The following is a 27,466-nucleotide window of genomic DNA, read 5'->3' as shown; positions in this document are numbered from 1 at the left end:
TTATTTTCTGTCCGGAAGTCCTTCCCCCTCTTCTTCTTACCGGAAGTATCCCCCTTTCTTCTCTCTCCCCCCACGGGCGCCGGAAACACATTCAGCTCCCCGACTTATTGTGCGCGGGAGAGCGAAAGATGGCGGCGAATATGTATCGGGTGGGCGGTGAGTACGGGGGCTGCCGGCATGAGGGGTGTGCGGAGCCGGGTGCGGGGAGGACGGCCGCCTCAGAATGGATGGAAGCCGCTAGAGAAAGCGCGTCTAGCCCGCTCGGCAGTGTGCACGGAGCCCCGTCCGCTGTGACCAGATATAGTATATATATATGACCTAGTGTAATGGTATATACCCCTCACCCCAGGGTGACTCCCCCGCCTTGTACTGTACACGGCTGAGGCCGGTGGTCGCCCACGGAGGCAAGTTTGTCGCAGCGTCAGACGTGTTCTGTGTGGAGAACGCACCGCTGGTTATACGGCCGTGAGACGTACACGGCTAAAAACCGCAAGCCGTCCGTACTGCCGCCTCTAAGATCAGCTCGCACGAGCGTAAGATAATGGCGTGTTATGTGCGCGATGTACGCGGCGAATGGAGTCAATGAAGGGCACTGGTTCTCATTCACGCCGGCGAACGTTCATCGCGTAAGAACGCAGTGTTCTATTTTACGGCATATTACATGCGCTATAAGGCCCTCCTGTTCTCTACGGGTGCGTTAACCCCCGCTGTGCTTACGTAATTACATTCATTTATAAACGGCGTTGCTAAGCAACAGAGCGGAAATTGAAAAATAAAAGTCAGCCTGCGTGAGAGGAGAACGTGGGAGGCGCTGTCCGACGCAGTGAAAAATGGCTGCCCTACGCGGCGATTCCCAGAGTGGTGACCTGCTGCGGCATACGGCATGCCCGTGTCAGCCCAGCCAACCAGAGAGAAGCGCAGTGTGGAGGGGACCCCTGGGGGACGGCCGCACACTGCGGTTACCATAAGGCTGGGGTCCTATGAGACGGAAACCTCGCGGCTGGTCCCCAGCGGAAGGTTGCTGCAAGGTTTTGAAGCCGCTTGTCCGCCTGTATTCCACTGCGGCCATCTTCCCAGCGGAAACGGCGATACAAATGACGTCACGGATTGGAATTCCGCGGTGCGTGTCCGTTTCCGTGCGGCTTGTCCACAGCGTGTGACAGAGAATTTGGCAAATCTCGTTCCCCCACGGAGCCCCCTACCATGGGCTGGTCACCTGGACTTCACCATCAGTGGTCAGCGGAGGAAGTTGGAGCAACCATGATCAGGAAGTATAGGAGCAGCGCGGTGATCCCATTGATTGCAGCCGGCGCTCCGCCTTCCTCTTCTGACGGTAGCGTCCGATTCGCTTTCACTGACAGCGAGCCGAGTGACCAGCTGATGGAAGGGGGCTCCGAGGGCCGGACGGCTCTTCATCATGATCTTGGGCTTAGGTGATCGGTTAAAGGCCAGAGCACCCCTTTAATACGACTACTGGAGTAGGTCCTGTTCACACTTGTGTTGTAAGCTGCCTTGCTGGTGGTTTAGGCCTCCTGCACACTGCGGGGCCGGATTGCAGCAGTGGCGTCCGCATGTGTGAAAGCAGCCTAAGGCTGCCTTTACCCTGGCAAGAGAATTGCGCGATACGTGGAAACACAGAATTATGAAACCCATGCTTTTCAATGACTTCACATTTGCGATGTTTTCGCTCGTGCACTGTTGGGAGATTTGGAAATCGCCACATGCCCTATCCTTCTGAGTTCTGGAGAGGAAAAAAAATATATAAAAATTATCTTTTATTTTTTTTGTTACCCTATGGAGCCTCTGATTTACCACATTGCAGGAACGTGTGATAGGTATTAGTGTATCTTCACGCCACAGAAGTGTAGGTGGTGTCAAGATACTAGGTTCTTGACAGGAGCTTGACGCACCCTGTCCCTGATAGGCTCTTATTACTCACCCTCACAGCAGTCTCCTCCAGTGAGTATACCGCGTGTGCTGCTGGCCCCGCTGTGATTGTCGGTGGCAGCGCCCTTGACGCAGAAGCACTGCACCTCTGGCAGTGTTCCCGGCGGCGGTGGTGGAGGATTACCCTCGGTGTCGGCTTGTTCCTGTGACTCTTCTTGCCAGCACTGTAGCCGCCGGCGCTTGTGGCCTCCCAGGAGCAGCGCTGCACTGGCGGTGGCTTATTCCTGTGAGTGTTGCCGGCAACGTCTGCGTCTACAACCTTACCGGTAGCAGCGCTACAGTGAGTGTTAGCAGGGCGGCACTGGCGGCAGTGTCCCCGGTGCCAATGTCCTCGCTGTGACTGTCCCTGGCAGCGGCACCAGCCTCCCGGCAGTAGCGTCGCACAGACTGCCCTCCCCTTTGCGGGGCCTCTGAGTGTCCTCGCCGGCTGCAGTTTTAGGATTTTGCGCTGCAAGTACGGTATTAGTGCTCACTGCTCCGGCCCACAGCACAGCTTTCTGAACGTCTCCAGTCAGCGCTCCCTGGCGCAGCAGCACTGCAGACTGCACTGCGACCGCTCTCCTCTTCCTCCACGGCCTCGTACGCTGACCACCATCGCTCATACGTCCCGAGCGTCACCTTCCTCCACGGCGCCCAGGACCTGTGAGGTTACAATGCAGGACAGCCAATCGGTAACAGAGGGTGTCAACCCCCTGTCAAACTCCTTGTATCTTGACTCCACCAGTACTTGTGGTGGCGTCAAGATACACTAATACCCGTGTGATGCGTTAACACTAGAAACTTTTATTGTCATCAAGGCCCCAAAAAATAGTCGCTGTTTGATCAAACATTATCTGGTGTAAGGCCACGGTTGTTCAGTTTTGCACGGGGCGCCCCCTATGAACAGTATCTGGGCGAACAACTAATGAACAATTAGCGCTCTGTGTAAAAAGCTTTCAAACAGCAGTCGTTAGTCTGTGACTTTACTGAAGGAGCATGGGGCTCCGTGTAAGGCCGCCTGCAGACAGCCGGGTCGGATCCAGCTGCGAGAATTCTGCGGCTGCTAAACTCGGAATTAGCCAGCCATGTGAACGGGAGTTGTCAAAAATCTTGTCCACACGGGACGGTCAATCCGTCACGGCAGAAGCCGGCGCTGCGGTGCGAATATCCTGGCCGCAGCATGTCATTCTTTTTTTTTTTTTTTTTAATCCCGCTGCTGCCGTGCTCTCTTCTACGGGAGACCCGGCCGCAACGGAAAAGCGCACGGCCAAGCCTGGCGGAAATCTCGCGGTTTTGCTTTAGCCAATCCGCGAACTATCCACTGGGAATAAGTCCCGTGTGACCCCCAGCCTTAGGGTCCTTATATACAGGACGGACTGTGGGGCAAACCATGCCAAAGCTCCTCCTAGTGATGCCCGCTGCTGTTACACAGGAGTGAGTATCGCTGGCTTAGCTCGGTATGGAGGCAGAGTGGGTCGGGGAGCGCTCCACCCCTGCCCGCCTCCATTCAGAGGAAGCAGACAGTCCTTGGGCTCAGAAGCCAACGACTGCGGTTTACACTGAACGTCACGTCAGTCAGTTTTCTACATGATGAAACAGAACAATCCTCGTCCGGTTGCTGCATGCATTCACACAGGATGATATCATTCAAGCTGCCCCACAGGAATCTGAACCATAATCGTCCCGTGTAAAAGAGCCATGACGATCCCCCAAACCAGAGGCAGCCACCAACAGAATGCCCTGTGTGTTTTGTACAAAGTAATTCTACTGCATTGCCGGACCTCCCTTGTATAAGAGCCGAGCGCTGTGCCCTGAGGCTTCCTGTATATAGGCTGGCTGACCTGCTACCAGCCTGCAGTGTTACATGATGTGCCCGTGCACGGTCGCGGTTTTAAAGGGTTTTTCAGCTCTTAAAAAGGGGTCTATTTATTTTAAAGCTTTATTAACCCTTCAAAGTAGATGGCTAGCTGATCAGTTGGGGCCAGCCGCTGGGATACTTACCAGTAAAGAGAACCGGGGTCTGCTCGGTCCACAAATGAATGCAGCAGAGCTTGCCCGTCGCCCCTCCATTACTACCAACGACAGCGCCAGAAATTGCAGAGTTCAAGTGGAAAAACGTACAGGAGGGATGCTTCCATATAGATCCCTCGCCTAGAAGGAGTTGTCAGAAATGAACACTGATATAAGGAAGTGATTACAATATCAGAGCAAGAGCATAACTTCTTTCCAAAAACTGACCCCTTGAATGGAGGCTCCATTACCCTGTTGTACCGTCTCTAGCTTGGATACACGATGTTATATAGGTGGCATGGAGAATCTAGTACCCTGTTTGACCACCCCTAGCTTGTATACAAGATGTGATACAGGTGGGCATGGAGGCTCTAGTACCGTCGTACCGCCTCTAGCTTGGATACACGATGTGATAGAGGTGGGCATGGAGGTTCTAGTACCCTGTCGTACCATCTCTAGCTTGGATACAAGATGTGATACCGGCAGGCATGGAGGCGTAAACGGTTTGTATGGTGTCCTGCGGCATATTAGTCCACATTTGCTCTAACTGAGCCTCTAGATTGTGCAAACTGGTAGGCTGTTGAACTTGGCATCCCAGATGGTTCTATTGCTGATAAATCTGGCGACCGGGCAGACCATGGAAGTGTGGTAATGTTGTGGGACCTTCCTGTGGCACCTTGCTGTGTGCGGTTGAGCATTATCCTGCTGGGAAATGTCTCTTGGAAGCCGCCATGAGAGGAACACATGTAGCGGAGTCATTGTCCCTCATTACACTGCTGGGGGTGACCGACTCGTATGCAATGCCCCCCCCCCCAGACAATCACACCACCAGCAGGGGGCAGTGTGCCGCTCCATAGCAAAGGCATGATTTACGCACTTACCCTGAGGTCTCCAGACTTCGTCAGTGCACAAACTAGACCCAGTTTCATTGTTCATGATATGGTAACAGGCGTCGGTGGGTGTCAAAGGCCGTACATGTAATGCCCTCCGTGACACCAAATGTCCTTCAGCCAAGTGTCTGGAAATGCTTCCAAGACACAGAGGCTTGTAACGATGGTGACACTTGTCTCTGGGTGGTGAACAACAAAACTGTTAGCACTATATTTGCTTGCCGGATGATCAGACGATCCTCTCTACCATTGGTCTGTCGAGGATGTCCTGGTCGCTTTGCGTACGTACCCTCACTCATCCACTGGCCCCAACGCCTCCTAAGTCTGGTCAGAACGGCCCAGGCGGCAGGCAACTTGTCGATACGACCGTCCATCTTCTCATATTCCAATAATGCGCGCCCCCTCAAACTTTGCTAAGTGGGCGAAATCTCGTTGATTTCATTGTAGAGGCGTCTCGTGGTCAGCAAGCTCCACACAAGTGAAAGAAGAGGTCACTACATACAAGGAGCCTCCGAGAGCCATATATAGACCAAGGCTGGAACCACTTTTAGGGCCTCTGATGACAAGACCGTTCATCTAATCACCACAACGCTAATCGTTTGTATATCTGCCTGAGATGGAACTGCATGCCCAGTTTTGCAGCAAAACGACAACTTATAGGGGCTTGATTCATTTATTATATATATATATTATATATTTTTACCAATTATTTTTTCCTTACCTTTTCCTACGTTCAAGTAGGGTCCTACGATTGCTCAGCTAGTGTAATGTAATACTTCTGTACTGCAGTGCATTATCTCTTTATTTGAAGTACCATTAATGACAGACCCCAAGACTACTACCATGGCAACCCATCGGCCTTCTACAATTGCATGGTGGAGTCCAGGACGACTTCCCAGAGGGAGCTCCCTCTGTTAACTTGCGGCAGTCAGAACTGATGGTGGCCTGCGAGGGGCCAAGTGCCAGGATTTGTAGTTATTTCCAGTTCTTCTCATTGTAGCAGTAAAGCCAGGTACAGCCGGCTCTTGCTGTGGAGCTGATTGGTAAGGGGGTATTGCCCAGGATACTGGCTGATTATAGTCGCCGGGCCAGCTGTTGCCCTGCACAGAGCAGGAAACGGTTCTGTACATTGTGCAGTGGCTGGGCTTGGGATTGCAGGCATTCCTCACTCACTTTTTATTTCTAAACCAGCTTCCTGATCAGTCTAGTTTTTCATGTTTTGTGTGATCAATCATAAGAACGCTGATCCCACTGATAATTATCTTATGTATGGCCTGCTGATGCATGTATGGCCCTGAACAAGCTATGGGTCCTGTAGAGCTGTCACACGGCCCCTTGCTGCGGCTCCTTACAAGTTCGTGGCCCCCTCTGCTTATAAGCTGTTCCTGTTGGAGTTTGGGTGCTATTTGTATGCAGGTACTCATTCCTAGGAACCTGTAGGGCCGCACATGGGAGCATACAGTTCTGCACCAGGATTTGGCTTTGTCCACATGTAACCGATATTTTCTGCAGTGGGAAATACGCTGTGGATTTCACCTGTTCCTATGAGGGTGTGAAATCACCATCAAAATCCTCAATATTTGTTGCAAATTTGTATGACGATAGCCTAGCCAATTCCTGGCACCCCCACCTATCAGCTTATTAAAGGGGTTCTGTGGCATTCGGGCATCCGCTGTTGCCTCTTTATTGTATAGCAGGCACATAAGCTACAACAGCCGTTGCCTCTTTACTGCCTCTTTAAGTGCTTTCAGGTGGTGGTTTTTACTACTTACAGAAATCAGACATTTCGTATAGAGAAGACAGGAGCGGGCAGACGGGATCAATCACGTATAGCCTTGTCTGGCAGGTGCCAGCCCCCTGTACTCGGCCCAGTCCGTACACTGCTCGCTTACAAGCGCTGCATGGACCTCTAATGGGAACGGCGATGAGCGCTGCAGTATAGAAGCTGTTCAGAAACCAAATCCGCTAATAAAATAAGAGCTGAAGGAAGGTGCTGCTGGCCTATCCTCAGGAAAGGTGATTAGTATCCTATAGAGGGTCCGCCACTTGAAACCCTCTCATATTAGCTGTGTGAAGTGGCCACAGGGCTCGCGGGAGCTCCACAGCTAATTCACGGCATACAAGCCGCCTGGTATAGCGGCTCATTTCCATTCGCTGGAATGGGACATTACATCACCAGTCTGAGAAGATGCCACCGTGCCTACCAGAGTGCCGCGGCCTCTTCAATCGGTTGATCGGTGATCCCCCACTGATCCCATGTTGATGACCTGCTTGGGATAGGTCATCAGTATTGTAGTCCCAGAAAATCCCTTTAATATTCTATATTCAGAGCCACAGAACCATAAGACACTGTGTGCCTGGCAGCTGATGACTAGTAATTGGCACCAGATTAGGAGGCCATGTAATTCCTGGGTCATGATGATATTACAGACCCTGAACAGCCCTAAGGGATGATGATTATTCCCCTTGCACCACAGCCACCCTGAATAAATGGCGCACGTAGGACCCCGTATACAGTAGAATAAGTTGCATCTTTAAAGCACATTCACACATCCCACTGAAATCCAACATGTAGTTCTTGTTCACCTCTGTCTATAATGTTTCCTCTTTCCTGCCACATCTGATCTCACGCTGCAGGCCAATGCTGTGTACTGGCAGTGTAGCCCTCCATTGCTTCCTATTTATTGGGTGTTTCTGGACAGGCGTCCCAGTACAGCGGGCATCCATCTTGGGTGCTTTTACCCGGGATGACCTGTCGGGCTGATGCCCATCAGGCCGTCCTAGCAATAATGTAATTCTACACAGGTACAAGTATTGCTAGTGAAGGGAGGCAATGCGGGGCGTTTAATGATATGCATGCCTGAACTGAACGACAACCAAACATTCTCCCTTGTTGTCGGTTCCTTTACACTGAAGGCAATCGTTTTGTGGAAAAGGATGGTTATCGAAGAGCTCAGCTTTCAGGAGCGGACGCCCGTTGTGTGTAGCGGTGACTTTGGAGAATGGCTAGAAGTGCTGCCATATTGAAAAGCCTTGGGCTTCATAGACCTGTCTGTGCCCATGGCAGCAATAACTGCAGCTTCTGTACGGCTGTTTGTAGATTTAGTCCGTTTAGTGGAGTAAAGGCGCCTAGAATGTGAACTGTAGAGGAAAGAAGCGATGGTGGGCGCCATGAGCGCTGCTTTAGTCAGGGGGTCACTCCAGAAAAGTTCTCAAGGATAATGGGATATCTGCAGAAGTGTTATTGCTCTTGGTAAAGAGCCCCTGAGGCCGTCCATGTGCCATGCAGTACTTTACAGCTGCCCATACACATTACCCCGATGCCAAGTGATGGGCACAGGCTGACCTTAGTAGGTTATAAATGCACAATGGTTTGGGCTGGGCAGCTCTTGTGATGGCAGACAGTTTTGGGTCATGTTGCAGAAATGAAATGTCCTATGTATGTTAGCTGCAGTTTGTAGACGTGGTTTATATAGGAGGCGTGAGGTGCCAGTTGTTCCGCAGATGTCATACTGATGCCTAACAGACAAAGGAGGGCAGACCGCAGAGAAGGGGACATCGTGGAAATGGGAGACGTCAGCTGAATTATTTAGTGGCTCGATGAGAGATGCCTATCTCCGTAAGAAAACCCCTTCCAGGCTGTAGCCCAAGACAGATAACCATCCTACTAAATGGGACATGTAGATGATACAGCCAATGGAAAACTGTGTTATTAATGGGTTGTCTTGCTACAATATTTTCTTAAAGGGGTTGTCCCGAGGCAGCAAGTGGGTCTATACACTTCTGTATGGCCATATTAATGCACTTTGTAATATACATTGTGCATTAATTATGAGCCATACAGAAGTTATAAAAAGTTTTATACTTACCTGCTCCGTTGCTGGCGTCCTCGTCTCCATGGTGCCGACTAATTTTCGCCCTCCGATGGCCAAATTAGCCGCGCTTGCGCAGTCCGGGTCTTCTGCTTTCTTCTATGGAGCCGCTCGTGCCAGAGAGCGGCTCCGTGTAGCTCCGCCCCGTCACGTGCCGATTCCAGCCAATCAGGAGGCTGGAATCGGCAGTGGACCGCACAGAAGAGCTGCGGTCCACGAAGGTAGAAGATCCCGGCGGCCATCTTCAGCGGTAAGTATTGAAGTCACCGGACCGCCGGGATTCAGGTAAGCGCTGTGCGGGTGGTTTTTTTAACCCCTGCATCGGGGTTGTCTCGCGCCGAACGGGGGGGGGGTTAAAAAAAAAAACCCCGTTTCGGCGCGGGACATCTCCTTTAAACCGCTGGCCATGTCCTAAAACAGCAGCAGCAGCAGCCAGACTCGCCTGTCTTATCTCGCCGGTCAGTGTTTACAGTGGGTGACCGCTGCAGTGTCACGGCCCGGACTCCCGGCATCAGGGCAGTCCAACGATCACTTCTCTCCCCTGTCGGCAGCAGCGGCCCTCCCGGTCATTGGTAAAGTGGGTGACCGGTGACCGCTGCAGCGTCGTGGCCTGGACTCCCGGCATCAGTGCAGTCCTACGATCACTTCTCTCTCCATTGAAAGAAAACTCTCCAGAGATCTGCTATAAGTTCTGCATGTGTGCACGGGGCCTAAATGCACTTTTTACAGTCATCCATTTTGAAGTGAACTTGGTGATAGCTGGTTGGCATAAATGTAGGTCAGTCTGGATGGATGGCACTGGCATGATGTTTCTATGAGCAGACATCGAGAACCATGATCATCTCCCCACACATTGCTGCATAACTAGATTCTTCCATCAGAGGTTTGGAAGGACGCTATATTACTGTTAATGTTTGCTAGGAAAGTGATGTCCTTGTATAATGCGGTCGCCCTTGCCGCCTGTGTGCAGTACTGGTTACTGTGGTGCATCTCTTCGCTGGTGCCATCTTCTGCCTATGGGGATGGTTATACTCTGCTGCAGGAGGGCAGCTCCATGATCACAGCAGCTGGCATCACCCCGACAGATGACTTACACGCTCCTCCTTACCTGCAGTATAGATTTTTTTTTGGGGGGGGGGGGCAAAAATTGCATTATTTGCATGTTGAAGCATGGACACAATACTGATAAGAGTCAGTTGAACCACTAGACCGGGAAATGTAAGCTGGCCAAACACTAGATTCTATGTCCAACAGACGGATCTAGGCCATGTATGCTACAGACGGTCGGCGCCTTTTCATAGTCGCTGCCAACCTATGACGAAGCTGATCTGCCATGTTGGACTTCTTCATTGTCGGATGCAGTCCTCAGACAGTTGTCCATCCCAGACACCACCTATCTTACCAGAGGCTGCTTCAACAAGTAGAGGCAGAGACCCCCGTTCTGGAGATAGATGTGGGTCACCGAGGTCAGAAACGTATGCCACATCATAAATATCTAAAGGCTTCTACCAAGTAGCGCTTTTTTTTTCTTCTCTTAACGTTGCGATATCGCTGCGTTTTTTCCAATGGGACTTTCTGATGTTAAAATCGCATCGCACAAAAATCGCAACAGCACAAACTTGCGGTTTTTTTTTTGTGTAGTAATTTATTTTTTTTAACATTAGAAAGTCCTATTGAAAAAAATGCAGCGATTTAAAAAAAGAAAAAAAAAATGCTAGTGGTTAGAAGCCCTAAGATGGGAATACCCCTTTTAAGATGTCCATTTTAATATACTGTTTAGTGGGCTCATGCAGAGCCGGATTGGGTCCGTTGCAATTATCAGCCCCTCTATAGAGGCTAATATGGAGGCTGCTGTCACGCAGGAGGGCTTCTGTGCTGCTTTCATTAAGGGTTTGTCTCGGACCACCCGGCCGACTTGTCTACCTGCAGCAGCCCCTTAGTGAGTTGGAGCGGAGCTTCACATATCCTCCGCTGCCACAGACATCCACAAGGCTAGGATGCAGCCGGCCTGCTTAGTGGGTGAGGGCTGAGCCAGCGGACCTCTCAGTATATAATTGGTGGCGGATCTGCTTATAGATTCTGGTCACACGACCATGTGACCCGCCGCCCCCCCCCATCTCTATCCCTTTTCAATTATCCGCAAAGACAGATGGTTAAAAATGCATAAGGAGTTGAATCTTCGTAGCAAAGCCAGTAATACAACAAGTACGGAGCGAGGAGCCCCCGAGTTCTGGCTCCGTTTGCATCGGAAGAACTGACTTGCTGGCTTGTACCGCACTTGTATTTTAGACACTTTCTGCAGCTCCTTCTGCGAAGGGGATTTATTGCCGAACGTGTTGGGTCTTGCAACAAAGGGCCGCAGCCTGAATGTACACTGGATGTTTAAATTGTGGCAAAATGTTAACATTAATGAAGTCAACCACTAGGTGGTGCCATCGAGCCAGTCTGAAGATTCAGCAGATTTATCATCCAGCGGGAGATGCTGCTAAAATGTAGGGGATTTTTAAATGAAATATTAGATGGGAGGAGTTAATCTGCCGCCACTTCATTGTGATGGATGATGAGGTGCATTAAAAAGTGAGGAAAATAGAGCAGACAGTACTCGAAAATCGCGGCGTTAGTAACGCTACGTTCGAGCGCAGATCTGCAAAACCCCATTGAAATCAATGGAGGTGTTGTACCGCGATCAGTGCATTGTTTGAAAACGGTTTTCTTAAAAAAATTTTTTTTTTTTTTTAAAGCCTCGGGTCACTGTAGCATTGGAACAGCAAACCCAGATGGCACAGTAGCCGGGTCAGTTGTGGGCCCAGATCACTGGTGCATTTAAAGTGTTAACAGCCATGAACTCTGATTGCGCCTGTTGCTGGCAGGTGTCCGCTGTCAGATTGCTCGCACCCGCCGTGTATGTAGCAGGCTTGGCTCCCTAGTCCGCTTCAAGCAGACACCCGACGTGTGTCGTACATGTACCGTGTGTGTTGGGAAGGTATTAAACCTGAGTCTGAGCTTTTAGGCCCAATGTCCACCGGCGCGCACAGATTCCACTGCTAAATCGCGCAGCGGAATCGAGCCATGCCCATGGATACGGGGAGGAAAAAAGGTTTCTTACCTGTCCAGCTCCAGCGCAGATCTCCTCTTTGCCGAACGGATCTTCTTTCTTCAGCACGGCAGATACGTCCGGACGTGCCGGACGCATAAGCAGTGCCAACTTTTATTTTTGGATCTCCTGCTTTCCCGTTGATCTACGGTGACTGCTCTGGCTGTGCCACGGATAGGGCGGCTTCCATTGACTTGAATGGCAGTTGTCCTGTGGGATCTGCAGACAAAATGGAGCATGCGGTTTTTCCCCTGTGCGTACAATATGCACATCGGGGGGAAAAAAAATCGCACCCGCATGCTTTAAATTGCCGTGCGCATGCTAATGCATCCCTATGGGCGGCTAGAGCTGCGGATCTCCCGCATGGGAGACACCCGGATTTTATGATTAAAATCCACCCGTGGACATTGGGCCTTGGAGTAATGTCCCAGGTAATAACTTTTCTAGTCACTGTCAGAATGTATTATGTGCATGTGACGCTACGTATTTGTATGGAGTGCTGCTCTGTTATCGGATGTAAATTTTAAAGGTTTTTTTTTTTCCCCTCTATCTTTCTAGATTATGTATATTTTGAAAATTCCTCTAGTAACCCGTACCTGATCCGCAGAATAGAGGAGCTTAACAAGGTAATAAAACTGCATTCAGGGACACTTCTCATGTAACAAACTCCCAGCAGCATGTGACTTAAATGTCTTCTATTGTAGACTGCAAATGGTAATGTTGAAGCCAAAGTAGTCTGCCTATTCCGTCGCAGAGATATCTCCAGCAGTCTCAACAGCTTAGCAGACAGCAATGCAAGTAAGTTTTGCCTTACATTTATTTTTTTTACATTAAACAAAGACTTATATCACCCAGCTTCCTGTCATGTCCCCAATTTCTGTCTTTTTTCTTTTTTTTTTTTTTTTTTTCTTTTTTGTACTTGTTAGCTGCGGGGATCCAGCACTGTGGCGCTCCGAAGACCGTGCGGCGCTGGAAAATCTGACTCTATAAAAGTCTTGTGTGCACGCTTCTCCCATAGACTTGTATAGGAAAGCGCACACGGAACTCTAAAAAAGTCAGATTTTACAACGCTGTGCCATTTTCGGAGGGCCACAGCCCTGGATCGCAGGAGTCGGGTGAGTATAAAAAAATACATCAACTGCCCACCCTGTCAAGTTCCCGAACTTCACCATAAGTTAGTTTATGGTGCTGTGGGGACGTAACAGGTTCCCTTTAAATACTAATGTTATTATATTAGCTAAGGAATATTAAACAGGACATCTGCAACCATTTTAAAGTTACAGATGTTCTGTTTAGGACCGTTGCTACAATGCTACACATGGCATGTATGTGAAGCCCATGCTTTCCTATGGGTTCATTCACACGTGTGATGTTTTGTAGCATTCAACAACCCGACACAAAATCCTCTGTAATGTTATGTAGCCCATGTTTCCCTATGGAGCCTTCCTCTCTGTTGCATCGCACGAAAATGCGATTTTCATGCGATGCAACTTTGACAGTAGGAAATCCTACTGTCAAAGCCCTAAAGCCCTTGCTGCAGGAAAAAAATGTAAAAACCATATACATCACCTTAGAAACGCTGTCAGCTCGGCCACATCCTCTCCCCAGGTCTCCGACACTGTTTCTCTTCATCTCTTCTGGCCGGAGATTGAAAAATCTCCTCCTCCTGGCAGCACTGGCTGTGATTGGCTGACGCTCAGCCAATCACAGCCAGCACTTGATGAAGATGTCACAGCCATTTATCGAGTGCTGGCTGTGATTGGCTAAGCGTCAGCCAATCACAGCCATCGCTTCCAGGAGGCGGGGATTTTTCAATCCCCGGCCAGAAGAGAAGAAGCTGCAGCAGAGCCATGGACAGCGTTTCAAGGTGATGTATACTTTTTTTTTCTTCAGCTACGTCTTATTTTTGGGGTAGGGCTTATAGTTCAATACCTAACATGACATCATCCAGAACTCCAAAAATGGTTACTGGTATTGAAACAATGGCTGCACCTGCCAACTTCTGATGAACGTCTACCCTAAAATCACGTAGCCCATGCCCCTATTTCCATTGAAGTTTCTTGGGCTGAATCAAAAATGGCTGATGGACACCACTATAGTGCCAAAAGGTCCACACACCCTCCACCTACAAAGTTTCCTACTTGTATCTCTTCGTTAGAAATTCCGAATGGTCCTGACTTTTGAATCACCCTGTATAAAAGCTAGTGTTTACAGCAGGGGTCTGGTTACTTTGCAGATTTCTTTGCAGGGCATCATTTTGCCTCAAGATACTTGAATTGAAATGTTGCACTGGAAATAACATTGTAAGGAACAGTCCTCTTTGTTTTTTTGTGTGGTTACTGTGTCAGTTCTTGCATTTACACCCACAGGTAATGAGTGGATGTAGACCCTCCATGTGGGAGCTTTGTACCCCCCCTCCCCCCCATCCATTTCTGGTGCTGTACCTTTTGTTTTGTAGACGCACTCACAGTATACCTTCATATCGGTTTGAGAATGGAGGACCTGAGGCCTCCTCATCTGTTCTACAAATCCAAAGTGCCTGCACTCTCCCATTAATATGAATCCAGAGTTGCCCCCTTTGTGCATTGCTCTTCACTGAAGTCTATGGGAGTTGTGGAGAGAGCCTGCGGGATACACTATAAATAGGAATGGTTCCTTAAAGGGGTTGTCCCGCGCCGAAACGGTTTTTTTTTTTTTTTTGAAAGCCTCCATCTTGGAGCCAACTCAATATTTTGATCCAAGATTGCGGCTTTCACAATGGCTGCTGTGTTGGACACCGCCCCTCTCAGATCTCTTCCCTTCCCAACCAACACTGTCCATTTATTCAGGTGTCTCCATACCTTTGGACCACCCTGTATAATATACAGTGTATATGCAGATGATACTATGCCTGTTTAATAGTATAAACTTGGACCAGGCGGTCTAAAGAGGCATCAAATTAATTGCAACGGCTCATTCCTATAATCTGATGCACCTTTTTATTAGACATTTGTCTAACTTAAACCAGCTTTTGTTTGTCAAACTTCTGTGCAATTTTGGTGCATGTTGCCACATTTTTACCCCTTAGTGACGGAGTTTTTTTGCTTTTTTCCATTTTTGTTTTTTCCTACTCCCTTTTAAAAAATCGTAGCTCCTTTATTTATCCATCGACGTCGCTGTATGTGGGCTTGTTTTTTGCGGGATTAGTTGTATTTTTCAATGGCACTATACATTGTACCATATAATTTACTCAAAAACTTTTTAAAAATTCTTAGCGGAGAGAAATGGAAAAAAAAACGACATTCCACCATCTTTCGGTGCGTCCTGTTTCTACAGCACACAAATTGCAACAAAAACGACCTGATATTTTTATTCTATGGGTCAGTATGATTACTACGATACCAAACTTATATATATATTTTTTTTTTGCTGTAGTACTTGTATTTTTTTAAAAAGATATTTAATTTTTTTCAATTATTTCCTGCGGTCATTTTGTGCGCGCAATAACTTTTTTATTTTTCTGTCGCCGTAGTTGTGCAAGGGCTCATTTTTTGCGGGATGTCCTGTAGTTTCCGATTAGTATCAATTTGGAATACATACAACTTTTTGATCGCTTTTTATTGCGTTTTTTCTGGAAGACAGGGTAACTAAAAAAGTGTATTTCTGGCATTCTTTATTTTTTTTTTTCGGATGGCGTTTACCGTGCAGGAAAAATAATGCACTACTTTGATAGTTCGGACTTTTACGGACGCGGCGATACCAAATACATATTTTTATTTTATGATTTAGATTTTTTAATAATTGATATGGCAAAATGGGGGGTGATTTTAAACTTTTATAACTGTTTTTTTTTTTTACAATTTAAAAAACTTTATTGATCTTTTTTTCTTACTTTACTTTGAAGTCCCCCTGGGGGACTTTAACATGCGATGCTTTGATCGCTCCTGCAGTATGACGTAATGCTATAGCATTACGTCATACTGCTTTTTTTACAGGCAGTCTATCAAGCCACCCTGTGTGGATGGCTTGATAGGCAGTCTGCTAAGGCAGCCCTGGGGCCATTCATTAGGCCCCCGGCTGCCATGACACCTGCACGGCTCCCCCGATCTCACCGCGTGCGGGACCCCCAAACGGCGTTCGGGGGATTTAAATGCCGCTGTCAGAATTGACAGCGGCATTTAAAGGGTTAATAGCCGCGAACGGCCGAGCGCGGCTATTGCCCGCGGGTGTCAGCTGTAATAAACAGCTGACGCCCGCGCTGTATGGAGGGAGATAGCGGCGCTACCTCCCTCCATACACGTCCTGCAACAGCAGGACGTAGTTTTACGATAGCGCCGTCACTAAGGGGTTAAGCCTCGCAGTTTCCTGACAGACCACTTTTTCCACTAAGTCACACCCACTTGTTCATTGTGGCACAGAAATGTCTAAAACGCATTAAAAAAACCTGTGATGCCAGGCATGTGCGCCAGTTTTCTGCTGTAAATGGAGCCTGAATTCTGGCAGGTTTAGCTCAGTAAATCTTCCCCAATTTTTGCTTGTGCTGTCCGGAAAACTGCAGGGACGTCTTCAGAGCTTCTAAGTATTTTGCATGAGTTCCCCTCGGTGCTGAAAAGTGAAGTTCTGTGAGCAGAGGTTGAGGTTGTCCTTGGTAATGAGGACTCTGCCACCGTGGCTAGAACCTACTTTCGTCTAAGAGCCGGTGTTGAGGCTATAAAGCCACTTGCGTTGTTGGGAATGACAAGATTGTAAGTTGCTCAGTGTTGGCCATATGTCCGGTATACAGGATTACTTTGTAGAAGTCTAGTAATAACTTATTCCCATTGTGTAGGGGAGTTTGAAGAGGAATCCAAGCAGCCATCAGTGGGCGAACAACAGAGGCATCAGCTGAAGCACCGTGAACTCTTTCTGTCCCGGCAGTTTGAATCCCTGCCTGCTACACACATCAGGTGTGCCGTCTCTTTTATACATGCTCTTTGTATTTTCTCCTTGTGTATTGGTTTATTGTCAGGGCTTCCTTAGGATTATGCAACGTCGTGGCTGCACAGGGTTCAACATCCTTTCAGAGTTCAGGGGGGCCAACATTACACCCCTCCCTCACAGCCAATGATAGCTTTTACCCACCCCTAGTGGGCGCTCTCTTCACACACAGCAGCTCTGATTTCCCCACCGGGCTACACGGCTCCTGTGCTGTGCAATGAGTGGGCGGAGCCTGTTTCTGATTGCAGTGAAGGAGCTGTGTAAGACGTAGCCTACCAGGGGTTGGTAGCTGTTGTCATGTGGAAAGGGGAGAGATATGGAGCACATATTTTGTCTGGGATCTGTCATAATGTGGAGGGAGAATACATAAAGTGGTAGCAGATATATATAATCCTAACAGTGTATATAATTACACCCTGAGAGGGTGGGAATACTCTGGGTGGAGATATACTGTGAGTGACGAAGTACGTACATTAGGGAGATGTGTACTGTGGAGAATTTATGCAGTAGAAGGATAGAATTACTGGGGGGGGAATGAGGATACTAGAGGGTTAAGATGATATTGCTGATAATAGAAGACGAGGAGAGATGACTTTGTGGGAGAAGTGCTACTGGGGGATACCAGGGAAGCCTAATGATGGGATGATACTGGAGGGAGAGAGCTAATATTGGGCACGGGAGAGATGATACTGGAGGGAAAGGAGTGACATTGAGCTAAATATATATATTTATTTTGTGTGTGAAAGCACTCACTGTCTGACTCGTCACTAATTCTCTAACTTCCCGATGTCATACAAACATGAAATTTGGCAGGTACATTCTTTAGGTCATAAATAGGAAAAGTAAAGGGGTCACAACTCGAGAATTCACTGTTAAGTGCAAAAGAATGGGCGCTCCCGTGTAATGTACCTAGTCTAATTCTCTAACTTAAATTTTCAGTGTAAACACCTGTATCAAATTAACTCGGGCAAGGCCGGGTATATCGGCTATGTACCGTATAATCTTCTGAAACTTTTATAGTGACGTGAAATTGGGGGAAAAAATACAAATTCTGCCATCTTAGGAGGTTTACACACTGCAGCAAAAATGACATAACTTTATTCTTATTCTGTGGGTCAGTACGATGACAACAATGCCAAAGTTATATAGTGTTTTTGTTGTACTACTTTTTTTAAAAAATCTTTGGAAAAACACAATTTTCTTCCACGTCCTGATAGCTTAAAACTTTTATTTTTCTGTTGCTATAATCATGTGAGGGCTCTTTTTTATTTATTTATTTTTTTTGTCGAACATCCTGTAGTTAGTATCCGTACCATTTTTGTAGTTCATTTGACTTTTTTGATCGCTCTTTATTACATTTTCTTCTTGGAGGGTCCCCCCCCCCCCTCCCTCCAAAATAAGCGTAATTCTGGCATTGTTTTTTTTCTTTCTAATTAATAAAACTTTTTTATTTTATTTCTCCATTTTCACTTTAACTCTCTATAGGGGCTAAAGTTCACATGGCGGACTTCAACTTGTGATCGTTCATACAGTATAATGTAATACCATAGTACTACATTATATAGCGTTCTGACAGGCAGTCTATCAGGCCATTAGTGATGGCAGCTCTGGGGGCCTGCAGAAGGCCTTGGCAACCAAACAGTACCACAGGATATCTTCAGTGGGGGGGCCATTCATGACCCCTGAACATCGATCAGGGTATTTAAATGCGGCTGACAGTTTTGACCGTGGCATTTAAAGGGTTAACAGCTGCAATCAGCATTCACGTTGATCATGGCTGTCGTCTCAAAAACACCCATGTATCTGCTCCTAATCCCGCTTCATACAAGATCCGTGCAGCCAAGATGTAAGTGTATTCCCTGGAGCGTGAAGAGGTTACATTTCTATGCTCAGCCTATTTATCAAATAAACGGTCCTTCCATTTTTATACTGACCGCCGCACCTAATTGGCTGACATTTCAGCAGTCATCTCCCCATCATCACAGGCAGGAGTATAATGAAAAGTGAAAACCTACAGTGTTGCTTGAAAGTTTGTGAACCCTTCAGACGGTTCCATATTTCTGCTTAGATTTGACCTAAAACTACATCAATAAATAACAGTAATATTTTTGACTCGTTTTAGTGCTTTACTTTCTACTTTTCATTTTTAAACTTCTTTAAATGTAATCCTATGGGCAACCGTTAATTCTCCTTTTTTTTCTCTCCTTCCTCTGCAGGGGTAAATGTAGTGTAACTCTGTTAAATGAGACTGACCTCCTGAGCCAGTATTTGGAAAAAGAGGTAAATTTGTCCTGTGATACCTTCATTCCCTCCTGACATCTGTGGTTGGTGTTCTGTACTAATCCTGCCTGTGTTTTTAGGATTGCTTCTTCTACTCGCTGGTGTTTGACCCAGTACAGAAGACTCTGCTGGCTGATCAAGGCGAGATACGGGTCGGTTCCAAGTATCAGGCAGAAATTCCTGACCAATTAGCAGAAGGTGAGTAACGAAAGGGGAGTAACTTTGCTCATAATGGTCAGCAAAGGCCCATTTACACACAACGATTAGCGCTCAAAATTCATTCAAACGAGTGAATTTGAGCGATAATCGTTCAGTGTAAATGCAAAAAAAATTGCTCACTTTTTGCCTGTGGTTGTTTATTGCTGACTTTGTCAGCAAATAAGCGATCGTTTGCTTCTTGTTACATGTAAATGCTTCCCCGCTCATTGCTTCACCTAGAAGGTGAAACGCTGAGCGAGAACCCAGCGGCAAGTCTTTCAGTGTAAACCCTTTGTATGAGCGCTGACGACCTTAGCGGTGACACCAGCGCTCGTACAGTCATTAACTGTTTGCTTCCTTTTATTTATTAGGATTTATTTATTAGTTTTTAGTATTTGCACCCTTGCAAAACTTTTTTACATATGTGCACTACGTAAAACTATGTTGTTGTTTCTCAGGTGAATCTGATAATCGAAACCAACAGAAAATGGAAATGAAAGTGTGGGATCCAGAGAATCCTCTAACAGACAGGCAAATTGACCAGTTTCTTGTGGTTGCTAGGTAAATGGTGTTCATGCTTTTATCACTTCTTGTGATTTTTTTTTTTTTCTTTTTCTTCCTGTTAAGCTACATGTGTGCAGTTTACTGTAATCTCACTATTACATGTATCTCTCTAGAGCGGTTGGTACATTTGCAAGAGCATTGGATTGCAGCAGCTCAATAAGACAGCCAAGCTTACATATGAGTGCCGCGGCTGCTTCTCGTGACATCACGCTGGTAGGAATGAAGTTCCTTGCTTTTTCTCAAACTTTTTACTGCATAAATATATGCAATACATCACAACTAAAATGCTTTTCGCAGCTAGAATATAAGGGCTGGAGATTGGATCTCGGTATTGTATCAAATGATACCAGGCTCAATATTCTAGGTGCAGAAATCATGAGTGTAAAGTGCTGGGTGGCATTTTCATAGTATGCCAGGTTTCTCCTATCAGAAGATGTATAGGTGTGGGTGCATGCGTAGTGAGTTTGCCGTGTGCATCAGAGGTATGTATAGGGAGGATTTCCCAATACCTGTGACTGATGTCTCTGGCACTGTATAGGCAGAAATCGCCCATAGGCCCCCATGGTAGTAAAAAGTAATAATGCACTGTATAACTTTTCCTTACTGTATGCCACTTTATAGAACAGTGTACTCTATTCTGATCTTAATTTTATGTTTCTCTACTTAAATTCTCCAATTTATTATTTTTCTTTTTGCGCAATGAACTGAAAAAATATAATGCCGTTTTTTGTGGGCCAAGTTGTAATTTTTGAGTGGCACCACTTTGGGACACATTACAACTTTTTTAAAAATTGTGGGCGTGGGGAACAAATTCTTTTTTTTTTTTTTTTTTTTTTTTTTTTTTTTTTTTTTTTACGGCGTTCAGTGTACATTAAAAATTACTTGTTTCTTTTTATTCTGTGAATTGCTACGATTATGGCGATATCAAAATTATTTTGTCTTCGGGTTTTCTTTTCCCCATCAAAAACGCTTACAATTTTATAAAGAGATAGATATCTCTCTTTATTTATTTATTTTTTTGCATCTCTGCATCCTACGACCCATAACATATTTTTATTTTTCCCCAAATGAGCTGTGAGATCTTGTTTATTGCTAGACTAGTTGTAGCTTCTGTGGCGATGGAGAAGGGAATCTTCCTGCTTTGTCTGGTCACAGGGGCCAGCAGAAGCACCTTCTCTGATTGCGTCCAACCTTCAGAGCTTCCAGCTGCCAACCAAAATTTTCCTGTGAAGATTCAGAAGCAGCAGCACCCTATTACTGCTGGGGACTAAAGGGTCACTAAGTTACCTCCGTGGCGATGCAGTGCCCATAATCGTAATCGGTGAAATCGACTTTAGTGATTATGTGTAAAAACAGAATGTCGAGGCTCCAGAGGGGTGACTTGATTAAATTCAATTAATTGCCCAGCTGAACTGTATGCCAAAAAAATATACCAGCCCGACTAAGGCCATAAGAAAACTTTATTCATTTATTTTTTTTGGCCTCTTTATTTGGGGCCCAACGAGATACATTTGACATATACACCAAGAGCTCTACCACTGTATTTGTCAAATGTAAGCTGCAGATACAATATGAGGGCACCCAATGAGGGTATAATATATTTACTTAGTTTCTATTTTAGGTTTTATTTATTTTTTTCAAAATTTTGAATGTTCATCTGTCGCAAATACTGATGCTATAAGTTTGTGTTGCTCTTGTTTGCTCCTTTTTTCTAGTTTCATGCCATGGATACTCTACAGAGGAACGGTTACGATCTTGCTCGTGCGATGTCCACTCTTGTCCCACAAGGAGGTCCTGTTCTTTGTAGGGATGAGATGGAAGAGTGGTCCGCATCAGAAGCCATGTTGTTTGAGGAAGCATTGGAAAAATATGGAAAGGATTTCAACGACATTCGACAAGACTTTGTAAGTCAATAAATGCTTTGGTCTGTGCACACTAGTCCATTGTGTCATGAATGCAGAAACTAAACGCATTTTTTATTTCCTAAAGCTGCCTTGGAAGTCTCTGGCTAGTATTGTTCAGTTCTACTATATGTGGAAAACTACAGACAGATACATCCAACAGGTAAACATTGTACACGTAATTAACTACAGATGTTGGTACACTAAACTAGAAGAGGACATCTTAACGATCCATGTCCTTCTTGCAGAAACGTCTGAAGGCGGCTGAAGCCGATAGCAAATTGAAACAAGTCTACATCCCGACCTAGTGAGTCAAGTGCTGCTTTCTTTTATATGTAATACATCTTCATGCATATATTTTTATAACTGAAGCTTCCCTATTTAGCACCAAACCCAACCCCAATCAGATTATTTCTGTTGGAGCCAAGCCCGGACTGAATGGAGCTGGATTCCAGAAAGGTCTAACCTGTGAAAGCTGCCACAGTAAGTCTACTCTCAACTTCCTAGCTAATCCTTCATGTGTCCTCTACTTTGCAATTTGCGCTTTGTACTTTGCTCTTTATTTTTTTCTGATATTCCTTTTTCCCCTCTTACAGCCACAGTGTCAGCACAGTGGTATGCATGGGGTCCACCCAACATGCAGTGTCGCCTTTGTGCTTCATGCTGGATTTATTGGAAAAAGTATGGAGGACTTAAAACACCAACGCAGCTTGAAGGTGCAACACGGAATATAGGGGTATGTCTTTTAACATTGTTGCCACAGAAGTGTAAGTTTTGTGTTTTCTATCCATGTATATAATATACCATATATCTCGAGTATTAGCCGAGTCAATAAGTTTTTTACAACAAAAAATTGGTAAAACTTATTGACTCGAGTATAAGCCTAGCTATACTCGAGTATATACTAGGTAAAGAAAAAATGCGTCTGTGTCCCCAGCCGTGCGGCAAGCTGCTTGAGAATTCTCACGGCTGTCCTCTTCCTGCTCGGCTTTGAATTCCCCCACAATCAGCATTGTGTAAGCGCTGTGATCGAGCGCCAGTCAATCACAGCATTCAGTGATGTCATCCACTGAATGGCTGTGAATGATCGAACGCTGGCTGTGATTGGCTGGAACTCGATCCAATCACAGCCCTTGCCTACACAGTGCTGACGGCGGGGGAATTCAAAGCTGTGCGGGGAGAATTCTCAAGCAGCTTGCCGCACCGCCGGGGAGACCATCGCACTGGGGACAAAGACGCAGGCTGGGAGGTGAGGATTGAGTTTTTTTGTTTGTTTTGGGGGCTTTTTCAGCATTAAAAAAAAAAAAATGTTCTGCAAAACTAGGCTTATACTCGAGTATATATGGTATATATTTTTCTAATCCATCAGGGAAGTAAAAAAACTTTTTTGTCAATGCATAGAAGAGAACTTTGGAACTTTTTGCTATAAGGTTAGCATTCTCAGTCTCCTGCTGTAACAGGATTTTTTTTCCCCCCCTTGACTTCAGGAGGCCCATCCTCGTAGCCATCTCTCTCGGCCTGAAGCCCAAAGCTTGTCTCCATATACGACCAGTGCAAACCGAGCTAAGCTATTGGCAAAGAACCGGCAGACGTTCCTCCTGCAGACGACCAAATTAACCCGCATTGCACGACGCATGTGCAGGGACATCTTGCAGCCTAGGCGAGCTGCACGCCGACCCTATGCGCCAATCAACTCAAATTCCATTAAAGCAGAATGTGAGTCGTGTACAATGTAAAATGCTTCCCCCCTCCCATGACTTTTAATTCCTTGCAACAACTAACCATAGTATCCACTTTTGCCAGGTTCCATTCGACTACCGAAAGCATCTAAAACTCCTCTGAAAATATCACCCTTGGTGCGTCCACCCTTGGCTGCCATTGTAAAAGAACTTGGTGAGGAGTTTTTATTGGTGCATTCTTGTTTCTATGGTACTCTTAAGTTTTTCTCATCTTGACTAAACGTTTTCTGTTCTCCTAGCTGCCCAAGCACCACTGAAACCGAAGACTCCTCGTGGAACAAAAACTCCAATAAACCGTAATCAACTGAGTCAAAGTAGAGTCAGTAGTATTGGTGTACTACCCGCCAAAAGAGCATTTGAGGCAGTAAGTATAAGGCTACTGCTGAAGTGTTTGCTAAATGCTATTTTTGTGTTCATATGTCGCACCTTGGTTCTGAGCCACTTTAAACTTTCTGGTATTTGCAGTAGAGCCAATTTTTTTCACTTGACTGTCTCCCTGCGGGCGCAGTTTGCTGCAGCCTGCGTTTTGTGAAAGGCCTTCTTGCAGCCCGTAGCATTGTGCATCAGTGTACTGCAGTTTACTCTACCTGTAAAGCACCAGCATATTGTTTTTTTACTGTTCCCCGTAATAGAAATTTTTTGAAATGCATTAACATATAATCTGGTAATTCCTCATTGTGCTATAGCCACTTCACAAAAAAATAGTAAAAAATCCTCTTTAAGAACCTGAATCTCCAGTTTAGTCACCTGTAGACATTTTTACACACTGGTCTGCCCGTTAATTTATTCAGCACTTAGGTGATTCCTTCACATAAGACATTAAAGTATAAATATTCTTAGACTCTGCATAATGTAGCAATGCACACTACTAAACGTAATGAATATGTTCTTCACTTTATTCCTTTTTATGCATAGTTGATACTAAGTTTCTGTTCTGATACCTCTTTCTCTAGGTATCCGGTGTGGGGGTAGTTCCTCCATTCTCTTCCAATGGTCGCGCCTTCTCATCGGGTGTTCGTTCTAGCAACCAACCCATTGTCAAGAGGCAGAAACTCAATCTTGCCGATGCCCCTAACCCTGTCGTTTTTGTGGCTACTAAAGACACAAGGTGACTAAACCTAGTTATTATACTAGTTCCTGTCTATAAAAAAAACGGAGAGAAAACATTGACATAACAATTTGTGTGTAACCAATGTTTTACTGGTTCTTTGCTGCCTAGACCCAAGTATGTTCACAAGCCCAGCATGATATGCAGAGCCCTGTATTAGTAATATAGGCCCCCACATATTCTGTATGCCCAGTTATGAGGCTTAAATGATCTACTGAATAAAGATTTTTTTTTTAATCTGGCATAGGACTACTTTATCATATGCAGAATTGTTGGCCCACAAGGTGTGGGATTCATTGAGCTTTACTTTTGTTACTATTCCATCTCTATTAATTGGTCCTCTCCTTTTTCTTGTCTCCTTTTACAGATGCTTAAGGAAATCCTTATCGCACATGGAGATGCGCCGAGCTGCCCGACGTCCCAATCAGCCTCTGAAGTTGAAGCTACCACTGCCCCCTCGACCATCTGGGCTTCTTCCCTCCCTCACTACACCCCATCCTGCCAGTACAAGTGAACCAATTGTTCTGGAAGACTAAGGGACTCAAAAAGAAAAAAAAAATCTGTAGGAAAAAAAATTCTGTCCCCTTCAACCTTCCTAGCCAGTACTGCTCACTCAGTGCTTAACTCTTGCAAATGCACTTGAGGACAGAAAGGACCCTGAGTAAAAAGCGCCCTTTCTGAAACCCAGCTCCCAAATACCCCCCAACCTAGCAGTGATGGGGCCTCGTTTTTGCTCTTTCGCGTTCCCTACTTTCATTCTATCCATGTTGTTTTTATTTTAATATATATTTTTCTTCCTATAACTTTTTTGCCTAATTGTTGGGGGCTCTAATGCTCTCAGCTTATGTTCCCTATAATATTTTTATTTTGTCTTAGTTTTTGCTTTTTTTGTACAATGCAACGATTTGAGGTCCACCAGTAAAATAAGAGAAAAAAAACAACTAAAGTGTGCTATTTGTCTGGGTGTGTATGTGTATGTGTGTGTGTGTTGTGGTGAAGGCTGCCTGGCTAATGTAGAATGGAAAAAACGGTACCATGGTGTCTGCTGTACGTGAACACATTTTCTGTGTTTATTGTAATGTCGGCTATTTTGTCCCATCAGCCTTTGAGACAAAACAGGTACCATTGTGGAAAAACCCATTAGTCTTCCATGCTTTGGTGGAAACGCTGCCTGAAATGTGGGTTCCCCTGTAGTCTGTACTAAGCATGGTGGAGAAGCTACTACAAGTGCATTTTACCCTCCCACTATAGGAGGAGTAATTGGCAAGCATCTACTGCCTTATTACCCCCTTCCATAGCAAGAGTAAATTTTGTTCTGTGAGCCTCTAAGCAGTCTGTCACACGACTCCCTTCCATAAGAGTAGTATGGAGTCCCTGCATCGGACATGAATACATAGTTGTGGCACCCGTCTTCCATCTCATTACCCTCTTTGATGGGAGTACTGTGAGTTTCGGAACTGGACATGGCTACACAATTATGGCAGGCAGAATCCAGGTGCATTAACCCTTTCCACAGGAGAATTAAATGTACTGCGCGTCTCTCTAGGACATGACTGTACTGTTACACCAGCCATAGTGCGCATTACCCCCTCCCATAAGGCCTCCCTCACACCGGCGTTTTTGTACAGCGCTTAGCGCTGTTCTAAACGCTGTACAAGGCTCCCATTCATTTTAATTGGGCTGCTCACACAAGGCTGAAAATGCAGCGTTTCGAAAGCGTTGCATGTTCTATCTTTGGCCGTTTTTAGCTGTGTCTCCCATTGAAATGAATGGGCTGCGTTTTTATAGCATTAAACGTAGACTTGCTGATAGAGCAACCTGAACAAAACTTTCCAGCTTCATTGGCTGCGTTTTCAGCTGTGCGCAGAACGCATGCCAACACAACTGAAAATGCAATAAACGCAGCATTTTTGCAAACGCTTGTGTGACGGAGGCCTAAGAGTAATTGTAGTACTGGGAGTCTCTGTATCGGACATAACTATACAGGCTCATTTACATGCAATGATCGCTCAAAATTCGTTCAAACGATGGCATATAAGCGATAATTGTTGTGTGTAAACACCGCCATCGTTCATTTTTCCGGTAAACGATCATTTTAAGGTGAACTTAAAATCCGTCATTCAGCTGGAGAGTGATAAGAGGAACCGCACGCTGTGTTCTGTGCTGGAGTTTACATTGTACTCTGCCAACAGCCCGTGCGAGAACAATGGCGCTATGTGCAGAGCTAAGACCACCTGCTGTGCTCTGCAAACAGCTCCCGGAGGCTTTTTTTTTTACACGCAAATGAAGCTAATAAAGTGTTAAACACTTTATGCAAAACGATCGCTAAAACTGTCAAACTGGGGTAGCTATTGTATGCGTCACTATTAGAGATGAGCGAACGTACTCGGCCCCGCCCCTTTTTCACTCGAGCATCGCGCTTTTCGAGTACTTCTCTACTCGGGTGAAAAGATTCGGGGGGCGCTGTGGGTGAGCGGGGGATTGCAGAGGGGAGTGGGGGGGAGTGTTAGAGAGAGAGAGCCCACCCCCCTCCCCTGTTCCCCCACTGCTACCCCCGCTCCCCGGCGCCCCCCGAATCTTTGCGCCCGAGTAGCCAGGTACTCGAAAATAGCGATGCTCGATCGAGTAATTACTCGAAACGAGTACGTTCACTCAGCTCTATTCACTATCCTTTTCCATAGGAGGAGTAATTGTGTGGTACTCTTGAGTCTCTGTATTGCATATGCTTGCACAGTTATGGCAAGCAATATCCATTCTCATTACGCCCTTCCATAGAGTGTAACTGGAGTACTGTGAGGGTGCATTCACATGGGCGAGAGCGAGTTGCATTGCAGAGCACACGGACACCTGATCAGTGTACTGTGTTGGAGGCCGCACATCTGCATGTCCTGGTCTTGTGCGAGACTCGCATGAAAACAGATTATGCTG

At 46.2% G+C, this 27,466-nt stretch overlaps 1 protein-coding gene across 2 annotated transcripts; it reads left to right on the top strand.

Annotated features, from left to right (window-relative positions):
• Positions 1-25,492, top strand: MTA2 (metastasis associated 1 family member 2). Of its 2 annotated transcripts, XM_066582701.1 has the most exons (18): positions 1-156; positions 12,351-12,418; positions 12,497-12,590; positions 16,600-16,717; positions 18,965-19,028; positions 19,109-19,226; positions 19,685-19,787; positions 19,904-20,003; positions 21,506-21,694; positions 21,780-21,854; positions 21,940-21,998; positions 22,077-22,174; positions 22,288-22,427; positions 23,179-23,407; positions 23,495-23,584; positions 23,670-23,794; positions 24,384-24,538; positions 24,906-25,490. In XM_066582701.1, the coding sequence occupies exons 1-18, from the start codon at positions 129-131 to the stop codon at positions 25,072-25,074; spliced, it is 2,022 nt and encodes a 673-aa protein (XP_066438798.1). In that variant the 5' UTR covers positions 1-128; the 3' UTR covers positions 25,075-25,490. The 2 variants fall into 2 exon arrangements, with proteins under 2 accessions (XP_066438798.1, XP_066438799.1); XM_066582702.1 differs by lacking the exon at positions 24,384-24,538 and having other exon boundaries at positions 24,906-25,492.
• The last annotated feature ends 1,974 nt before the right edge of the window (positions 25,493-27,466 follow it).

Source organism: Eleutherodactylus coqui, chromosome 11 (genome assembly GCF_035609145.1).
Source record: "Eleutherodactylus coqui strain aEleCoq1 chromosome 11, aEleCoq1.hap1, whole genome shotgun sequence".
Taxonomy (NCBI): domain Eukaryota; kingdom Metazoa; phylum Chordata; class Amphibia; order Anura; family Eleutherodactylidae; genus Eleutherodactylus; species Eleutherodactylus coqui.
The sequence above is the reverse complement of the archived record's forward strand: the minus strand, read 5'-3'. Positions and strand labels throughout refer to the sequence as shown.